Here is a 10,451-nt window from a genome sequence, read left to right as displayed (position 1 = left end):
TTATATAACTCTGAACACTTACAATTCCCAAAACCGGTGGTACAAGTCATAAGCCTTTCTAAGAGTAGTTATACAAAATAAATACAACACTGTTCCAGAACAAGAAGGAACGAATGAAAGCAAATACAAACGAAGGTGACTCCGAGGCCTGTGAACGCAGTAGCAAGTTTACCTTGAGGCTCCACCGCGACGATCCGCACAACTACTACTGATCAAATACCTGGACCTGTACACAAAAAAATTTACAGAAGCGTAGTATGAGCACACCACGGCGGTGCCTAGTAAGTATCAAGACTAACCTCGGTGGAATAGTGACGAGGAACAGTCAAGACACCTACTAGTCAAATAAATTGAAAAGGATATAATAATGAACTATCAAGATAAAATTAACAAAGTAATATCAATAGCAGGGAGTAATCCAACTACAAATAGTTGAGACAATAAAGGAAAACACGGATAGTAATGAACGATAATCAAGTAGATTAACACCAAAATAACTGGGACACAGACAAGTAAAGATACGTTCAAACAAAGAAAGCGATGACAACTCAATCATTCACATCATTTCTAATACACAATTTCGACCATCTTAATCCTCGATATCTCATGTCATAATATCACGTTCCACGCCTTTAGTACACATGGCACCTTGTACCCACATATCTCTATCTTACTTTGATCAACATCATCCTCATGCCACTCAGTACATAGGGTCCATAACCAATGCAATAAAGATGTTCAAGGAGTCTCATTTACATAACAATAAGTAGATTACGACTTCTAAACCAATTAGGAAATCAACATGAAAAGAGGAAGTTATTTTTAGAAATTATTTGAATAAGAAAATACCCTTTTTAAATAAAATATAACATCGAATGAACTATTATATTTAATATAGGATTTTAAATGAAATTAAAACTTAGTAGAAATTATCTTTTAAGTAAGATTCAACATCATTGGGTTAAGAAAAATTTAATTGAGAAACTAGTTAATAGACAATAACATTTATAGAAATTGTGAATTTTGAAAGGTGTGTACATATACACGGTGGGTTCAAATTTGAAAGCCATTTATAGCAATGTAGTACTAACTACTTTATTTTAAATTACGATATAACTAATGACTTAACAGGACCGGAGGAAATGATTCAACGTAGTAAATTTACTTTAAATACTAATTCACCGGATAGTAGTTTCAGAGAAAGAATTCAAGGAACAACGGCAAGTCAATAACTCAATGCCAATAACCGACCCTCAAAACTCAGTGAAACACGAAATACAAATCATCAAAGTTTTAAACAAATGGATCAGGGTCTTCTCAGTATTCAGCTATAACCAAATCCTAAATGAAATGTAAAATCACCGAATAACTTGTACAGTCAAGAGGAATACATGAACACATATATCTATTAATGCGGCGCGCATCCCGATCCCACCAATCCTCCCTTATTCCTCCTTAACAATTACAATAAAAGTAAATATTATATATTTGTTGCGGCGTGCAATCGGATCCCACCAATCTTCCCTTATTCCTCCTTAACAATTACAATAAGAGTAAATAGTTATATACCACCATATCAGTAACAACATGATCATTCACCCTTATTACCCTTTGTTGCAGCGTGCAACCCGATCCCACCAGTCCACCCTTATTACTCCTCAATATATATATATATCACCCTTATTCCTCCTGTTGCGGCGTGCAACCCGATCCCACCTGTCCACCCTTATTACTCCTTGTTGCGGCGTGCAACCCGATTCCACCGGACAACATCAATTCTTTCTTATTCCTCCTCAACATATTAATAACCTAGCATAGTTTAAAATCAACAACAGCAACAACAAATCAACAACCCAATCACAAGGATTTTCTACCACCAAGAGTATGAGTACACGGCAACACGAGAACCACAGAAAAACCAAGAAGCACAACAACCTTTACAAAAATAACTAGACATATAAAGCATGTGATAACTACATCGACAACCACAATAATTTGGAAACATAGCATATAGGCACGGGGTCAAAGAGAGATTTCCAATTAAGAATAACAAAATGATAAGGAGGACAATCACTCCAATTAAGGCAATTAAGGGCCAAGTAACAAGTAAGAAATAGAAGAAAGTTAACAACATTGTATGGAGCATATAGAGGTAAAACAAGCAATTAGAAAACACAATCATATCGAAAAACTTCCCACTTAATGAAAATAAGGACCTAAGAACCCTAAAGGTAAATTTCCTATAAATAAGTCCGAGCACACACTCGCCACCTCGCGTGCATGGAATACAAATAGTATAGAAGACTCAATTCCTAAGGGGGATTCCCCCACACAAGGTTAGGCAAGATACTTACCTCAATCCGGCCAGTTCAATACTCAATTTAGCTTTTTCTTTACCAATTCACTAACGCTCGGCTCAATCTAGCCAAAAATGACTTGAATAATCAAACAATGCAAGAGAAAACAATTTCAATTAACAAAACTATGATTCTTACACAATTTGTAAAAAGTCAACAAAAGTTAACTCCCTGGGCCCGCACCTCGGAACCTGACAAAATTTACAAAAACCGAACACCCATTCCGCTACGAGTTCACCCATACAAGATTTATCAAATTCCGATACCATTTGGTCCTTCATATCATCATTTTATAGTTTTGAAAGATTCTACAATTTTTCCCAATTTTTCCTTTAGATTCTCATGAATTTGATGTTAAATCTAAGATATAATCACAAAAATATAGTTGGAAATTGATTAGAGACACTTATCCAATGATTTGGTATGAAATTCTTCTCTCAAGATCGCCTCACCTCGGAGTTATGGTTCAAAAATATGAAAAAAAATTGACTGAAAACTCTGAATACCCAGCTTTTAGCAGGCTGCATCGCATTTGCGACACTAGGTTCGCAAATGCGAACTCGCAAAAGCGAAGAAAGCTTCGCAAATGCGAAGCCTGGAAGGGTACTGTCTTCATTGCAACTGCGACAGGGAGTTCGCAAATGCGAACTCTGAGGGATACGCAAATGCGGGATTTCCTTCGCAAATGCGACCAAGTCCCTAGCAGCCCAGATTCGCAAATGTGAGGCTGCTTCGCAATTGTGATAGTCGCATTTGCGACACAAACATCGCAAGTTCGATGACACCAGAACTAGCAATCAAAGACTATGCAAAAATCATTCCGAAACCAATCCGGAACTCACCCGAGCCCTCGGGGCTCCAAACCAAATACGCATACAAGTCTAAAAACACCTCACGAACTTGCTCGCGCGCTCAAATCATCAAGATAACTTCTAAAACCACGAATCGGATGCCAAAACGCATGAAAATCACCATGAACTTCAAGAACTTCTAGAATTGCAGCCAAGCGTCCGTACCTTATCAAATCAACTCCAAACGACACCAAATTTTGCAGACAAGTCCAAATGACATAACGCAGCTGTTCCAACTTTCAAAATCGCATTCCAACCTCAATAACAGAAAATTCAACTATGGGTCAAACCTCTCCATTTTCCAAACTTCTACTTTTGCAGAAATGCCTCAAATTACCCTACGGGCCTCCAAATCCAAATCCGAACGCACGCCTAAGTCCAAAATCACCATACAAAGCTACTAAGATCATCCAAAAACTCATTCCAGAGTCGTTTACTCACAAGTCAAATTCAGGTCGAATTCTTACCGCTTAAGCTTCCAAAACTAGATTCCTTCTTCCAATTCGACTCTGATTCATCCGAAAACAGATTCCAACCATGCATGCAAGTCGATACACATAATATAAAGCTACTCGTGACCTCAAACTGCCGGACCAGATGCAATTGCTCAAAACGACCGATCGGATTGTTACAAGATCAAGTAAAACAGCACAAGTAACAAATGAACCAAGTAAAGTAATAGAAATAATAGTAAATAGAAAACTTAAAGATGGAGAGAAAGAAAGGGAGTCGTTTCATTATTGTTCTGCTGTCCAGTCCAAGATGCAAGGACCCAAAGTCAAGACCTAAAGGTTGTCACAATATGCTCTGCTCTAAGGCAACACATAGAAAGTTTTTTATCCTTTGATTTCTAAATTTCAGTTTCCAACATCATATAAGTTTGCCAAAAAGTAAGTCGACCGAGTTAATCATATTTTGAATTAAATCATCAGAAAAGAATGATCGTGCATCTATAAAGTGCCGAGTTTAATTTCTTGAAAACTTGAAAGTGCTTAGATAACAGTCTGAGTTATAAGGATCCATCCATGAGAATGTTTATCATTTTTTTTCAATAGTGAGTTGATTAACAACGTAATCCCTGTCATGACTCTCTTACTCTCACTCTGCATAATAGACTCTTATTACACCAAACTTCATGTGTATGTGTTATTTTGAATTTTTGATGGAGCCTCAAGAATGGGAATTCGCTTCTGAGAGAAATGCACATCTTTTTTAGAGAATAAATTAAAGGCCTCACTTTATTTTAGAAAATCTACTTATTTATCACCTTTATTAGTCAGTACAGCTAAAAATCCTACTCTTTTTAGGATACACAACCTATTGTGGCTAAGAGATATGGAACTAATTTTTTGAGTTTCTTGTTTCTTAAGTGATTGAAGAGACAAATGATGTTATACCGGTTCAGATGACAAACATTTTACTTTGAACATGCTATTGTAAAAAAGTTACTATTGTTAATGAGATTTCAAAGTTGGCTATAGCTTGAATAATCTGTAATCTGTGTTGAAAACCCCGAAAAAGGGCTAGATAGAGATAAATCAGAAAAGAATATAGGACAAAAAAGGAAACAAAATTAGCAACTTCAATTGCAAGGATAATAATATGGCCAAGTGCGTTTCACATATGATTGCTTATAGACAAGTTAAGATAATCTAAACATCAAAGAAAACAGAGAAGGAGGGAGTTTGCAACTAATCCTGATGTGCTAAGACTTGAGGCAAAAAACTTTGCTTCTGAAGAGCACACAAATTTATCAGGGACCTAATACAGCTTGTAGAATTGCATCAACAAGAATAACTACATATTGATTTAGACACTCACACAATATATTTTGTTTCATTTCAATTTGACTTTTAATGCAACTTAAAAATTAACCAATTGTGTTATTAGTTCTGCAACATTTTGAATCAGGTTGTATTGATTTTGTTCAGATTTGATTTACGGTATGTGAAGATTTGATTTAGATTTGATTTACGGTATGTGAAGATTTGATTTACGGTAGGTCCTTGGGCCCGGGCTCAGCCGGGCCATCTCTAACCATTTATAATTTAGAAATGGAAGTTGGGTGGGATGACCTCACGAACATAGATATACCTGAAATTATGCTTTTAGTTAGGGCCAAAGTAGTAATTTCATCATTTAATAGAAACATGTGTATTCACTAAGGTGACACACGTGTACTCCATCTGTATTCATATCCATGTAGAACGCTTATTTTTTTCTCTTTCATTTAATTGGTGCTCTTTCCGAGTTTCTCGCATTTCTCCTAATCTGGGCTTCACTCTTTCAGTCAAGCTCTTCATTTGGTGATTTTTTTCTGCAAATTGCAATCTCTCTCTTTTTCTTCACTCTTTCGATGTTTGTCCATCTTTGTTCTATATATCATCTGGTTGGACCTCTCTGTTTTGGAAATCTTTTTTTTATTTTATTGCAGTTCCTTTATTGGTAATTTGGACGATTTGGTGGACATATAATAGTTTCTATTCTTATGAAGAAATTTATAGCAAGAAATTGTTCATGCATGTGACTAATTGTACCTAATTTCATTTACCTTATATTTTTATTAAAGGATCTGGTAATTTGACCTAGGGATTGAACAGGTTGATAAAGGTTCAATTCATGATGGAACTGGTCTGGTTACTTTCTCTTTGAAGAATCAACGTGTTTTTATTTCGACCTTTCAAAGGTGAGATTTTGGGAGCAGTATTTATCATGGTCAACAAGTAACAACTATAACTTTCATCGATTGTTCCTCATCAATCCTTCCTCTCCATTCAAACTCTCTATATTGAATCTTTTTTTACTCTTTTTCAGTTATCCGTGTTCTTGCCCAGTTATTATTTTATGCGCAAATTTTGTGCATAATTTCCAAACAAGGGAGTGGAGTGGGAGAGTTTGGAAGAGAAGAGCATATGACGTTTTTTGCGGCAGTATAAAAAGTAACAACTATTCATTGCATTTTGTTGAAAATTCATTTGTTTCTCCCATTACTCTACATCTTTCTTGATTGTGTTTTATCTGTTTCTTTTAATTTTCTTCTCTTCATTATTTCTTATTAGGGGCCTTTCAGGCTCAAGAAGATTTGTGGCTTAAAGCCAATTTTTAATTAGGGGCCTTTCAGAAAGAAAAAAACAATTCATGTGCCGGAAAATGAATGCAATTTTAACAACAGCCAGCAACTTACGGACAAAGCATTTACTACTACTACTAAGTTTGAAGATTTCCTTCACTCCTCAGATGCATTGCTGTCCATTGGCTGGAGAGAGCAAAGCTGTCGACAACAGCACATTGTGACTTATTTCTTTGCTCTCTCTCTCTCTCTCTCCAAACGAAGAAATGTCATCTTATGAACTGCTTCCCTCTGCAACACATAGTGGAGTAATTAATTTCAAATAAATGATTCTTTGTTTCTCTCTCCAATATTCAATGCAATTCACCAGTTCGACATGGTTAGCTTAGCGTTCCTTGTGACGGAAAATAATGTGTTTAATATACGTGTGTCCTCCATTGAAATCGTTCCTATGGAGTTTGGTTTCAAAAATCAAATAATGCTCCACCCGTTTTTATAAGGGGAAGCTGCTGTACTAAATTCTCATTAGGGACACATTGGATTTACCGCACACACTCTTACTTTGCAAAAGATTATTTCACGATTCGAACCTGCGACATTTTGATCAGATACACGGCAGCTATTTTTACTGTTAGACCAATTTTAGGCCATTTTCTCTTAACGGGTAACATGCTAGGAGGCAGAGGTGGAGCTACTTATTCTCTAATCCATATTTTATTTTTCTTTTCAAGATTTTCATTCAAACTAATAATGAGATTTCGAGTATCTATCTCCTTATCCATACCTTATTTCCTTTTTTTCTTATAATCTCATGCAAGATTATCCGGGTGAACCAAGTAATTTCAACACCCGGTTCACCGCACATAATTTCATAAACTTCTTTCTTATAAAATTCCTTTGAATATAAAGTTCTTCCATTAAAATCTACGAATTTATTGATTCAGATGGGTCGGGTTGGGTCGACTCTCATAATTGGGTTAATATTTGTTGGATGAAAAAAAAAAATATGAAGTAAAATAATATTGTATCGGAAAGTCGGGTTTTCAGAGTACTCCTGTGATTTTTGGGTCAGAAAATATAATTATATGACTTTTGTGAAAAGGAAATTATAATTATGTAACCATCGGTGAAATTTACCCAATTTTAAACTACTGTAAATGCAACGGTGAGTGTATGCATTTGGAATGTCTAGAGCCCGTTTGGATTGGCTTGTTTTAAGTGCTTTTAAGTCAAAATAACTTTCAAGTCATTTTGTAGTGTTTGAATAAAGTAAAAAAGTGCTTTTAAGCACTTGTTTTTAAGCTAAAATAGCAAAAACAAGCCAAAAGCAAAAAGTTAGAATTCCTATGTTATGGCTTAAAAGCTATTTTTCGAGTTCATTTTTCGAGCTCTTCTCTAGCATCGGTAGTCTGGTGTAACTTTAGCTTCCAGTTGACTGAGGGTCCGTAGGCCGGTGGCTTAGTAAATGATCAATTGAGTAGCACTATTCATTCTTTTGACCCATCCAATCTAAAAAGGAAAATTAATTAATAATATGCCGATACTAGAAAGGAAGGAAAAAAAACAAATACAGTACTTGAAGTTCCTCCAAAGACCCAATGGATACAAGAGATCGAGAGTTATAAAGAGGCATTGAATTCCATTTAATGTTTTCTTCCCTTCTCCACCAACCGATATCTGCCTATAAAAAGAGACTCAAAGAGACACTAATTCATCACTCAGGTGTAAAGGTAGGAGAAAGATAGAAGAAAAAAAAAAGAGCAAGTGATGGCCAAGTTGTCCATAGTTATCCTTTGTCTTGCTTTGGTAGTGGTTCAAACCACAGCAGCAAGAGAAATGCCAAGTGACAAAGGTCTTGCTGATCAAAAGAATGTCTTTGGAGGCACTGGTAGTTTTGGAGGCATTGGAAACAATGGCCTGCCTTTTGCCGGAGTTGTTAGCGGAGTAGGTGGCGACGTTGCTGGAATTGGTGGCGGAGTTGGTGCTGGAGCTGGAATTGGTGGAGGACTTGGGGGTGGTTCATTAGGTGGAATAGGGAATGTTGGAGGTCTTGGTGGTGTAGGTGGGTTGGGGGGTCTAGGTGGTGGTTTTGGTGGAGGTGCTGGTGGTGGTGCTGGTGGTGCAGGGAATCTTCCACTTCCTTGAAGATTTAGCAGTTTCATATAATTACTTCATTACTATCTTTATGATTTCAAGTTTGTTTCATGCATGTAGCAAAGTTTGCTAGCTAGTGTGAGAAAAGAGTGATTTTTTTTCCTTTTTTTCTGTTTTGTTTTTGTTGTTCATGCATGTTTGGTTTCATTCATAGTTCAATGATGTGTACGCTAGCTTTTGTACTTTTTGTTTTAAACGTTCAAATCTTTTTGGCTCGCTCTTAGTTTCTTTCGTTTAATAGCTTATCTTGATATAATTAAGTACTCTAGCAAGCTTGGAATTTTAATGCAAAGAATGCCAAAGAGTGAAGAGTGTACTAGTGGGCTTTCTATGTCGTCAACAACCAATGAACCGAGAAAATCCAAGATATGTAGAGGATACTACTAACATAGTATTAATTATAAGTTAAACTACAAGGATAAGGCAAAATATCCATCTAACTTAAGGAGTTCCTTTTCTTGTTAAAATTCACAACTAATGGCAAAAGCTGAATTTTTATTAAGGAAGTTCAAAAAATAAAATAAATAAATATATGAAGAAGCTAAGGGGATTCACAGGGGCGGCTCAACACTATTTGTGGCCTAAAGCCAACATTTGAAGAGAGGCCTTAAACCCCCTTTAAGACAGAAAAATTCATATATATATATATATATATATATATATATATATATATATGTGTGTGTGTGTGTGTGTGTATCTAAAGTCTAGTTTTCTAATATTTTGATATGCAAAATTAATATTCATTTTGTTTAATAGATTTTTCCTAATAATCCTTTTTGGAACTATATCATATAGTTTTAATTCTTTTTTTTTTTTTTAGTTGTGAGCAATCAGATTCATATTTTCTAGTTGATATATTTAAATTTTAACAAATTATTAAAAAGATAATTTATAAGTATGAAGTAAAAATCTCATAAATAACAAATCTTAGATAAAAAAAACACTTGAAAGTTTAGAATAAGAGAATTCTGATTTAAGGAAATCAATGATTGATTCCAAATATCTTTTGATTGCTCAATAACTCCTCTTTGAAACTTGAGGAAAAAATATAAACGACTATTTTAGTTTAAGCGTTTGATGGACGGGTATTTAGATTTATTGTTCAAAAAACAATTNAAAAAAAAAACTCATTAGCCTATTGTTGGTAAAAAAAAAAAAAAAAAAAAAAAAAAAATTGGGGCCCCCCAAAGTTGGGGACCTAAAGCATATGCTTTAGTTGCTTAGCCCTAGAGCCCGCTTTGGGAATTCACCATCTAATATATATAAATGAAAAAATATTTTATTTGATATACACGTATGGTATAATTTTCTGACAAAAGAGCTTCGTCTGAAGCCCTTTCGCCCACCAAACTCCGTCCCTAATTACAACAAGAGGAGTATACAGTATGAAAGGCTCGTTTTAGTTAATTAATTAGGAAATGTCATATTATTGAATTATCTTGACCTTATACGTCGATCCCATTCTTTACCATCTTGATGTCGTCCAAACTTCCTCATATAAGATTTAAAAATCAGTTATTTTAATATCATGGGTTGGAAGGGGAGGTAGGACATAAATTAAATGGTAACAACTAACAAGTTAGTAAATGTTAATCCGAAAAGATGATGAAGCTTTGGTCTGTCTGTGGTATGGCATGATTTCTTTTCATCCTAGAAAATATTATCCTGAATAAAACCATTCTCCATTGCGTGATTTCAATGAATTATTGAAATCTTTTCTCAAATAAAAATATTTTTCACTAGAAAGAGGAACATGGCTTCCGTTGCCTATGGGTATAATACATCTACATTTTTCTTACACACGTCTCAAATCCTTATCTATCTCACTTGAATGAAGCCACACTTAAATATAATATTCATCCTTTTAGTATATATATATATATATATATATATATATATATATATATATATATATACTACTCTCATACCCTACCATGATCCACCTCCTATTATTATTGCCATATATGTCATCTACTTTTATATATATATGAATCTGAAAGTATAAGAGGGGGGGGGGGG

At 35.0% G+C, this 10,451-nt stretch overlaps 1 protein-coding gene and 1 long non-coding RNA gene across 3 annotated transcripts; both read left to right on the top strand.

The window, feature by feature from the left end:
• The first annotated feature begins 5,455 nt into the window (after positions 1 to 5,455).
• Positions 5,456 to 7,273, top strand: LOC109208235. 2 transcript variants are annotated; one of them, XR_002065120.1, is made up of 4 exons: positions 5,456 to 5,514; positions 5,809 to 5,894; positions 6,023 to 6,147; positions 6,268 to 7,273. It is a non-coding gene; the product is annotated as an uncharacterized LOC109208235 (long non-coding RNA). The 2 variants fall into 2 exon arrangements; XR_002065119.1 differs by having other exon boundaries at positions 5,469 to 5,894.
• Positions 7,274 to 8,045: 772 nt separating this feature from the next.
• On the top strand, positions 8,046 to 8,423 carry LOC109208230 (glycine-rich protein 5-like). Its single transcript, XM_019371298.1, has one exon. It carries the CDS (start codon positions 8,046 to 8,048, stop codon positions 8,421 to 8,423), a length of 378 nt encoding a protein of 125 aa, XP_019226843.1.
• Positions 8,424 to 10,451: the final 2,028 nt, after the last annotated feature.

The sequence above is a fragment of the Nicotiana attenuata genome, unplaced genomic scaffold (genome assembly GCF_001879085.1).
Source record: "Nicotiana attenuata strain UT unplaced genomic scaffold, NIATTr2, whole genome shotgun sequence".
Classification (NCBI taxonomy): domain Eukaryota; kingdom Viridiplantae; phylum Streptophyta; class Magnoliopsida; order Solanales; family Solanaceae; genus Nicotiana; species Nicotiana attenuata.
Note: the sequence above shows the minus strand (reverse complement) of the source record. Positions and strands in the feature narration are given on the sequence as shown.

Excerpts from the sequence above, each read along its gene's own strand:
- LOC109208230 (XM_019371298.1), top strand. The coding sequence starts at position 8,046 with ATGGCCAAGTTGTCCATAGTTATCCTTTGTCTTGCTTTGGTAGTGGTT.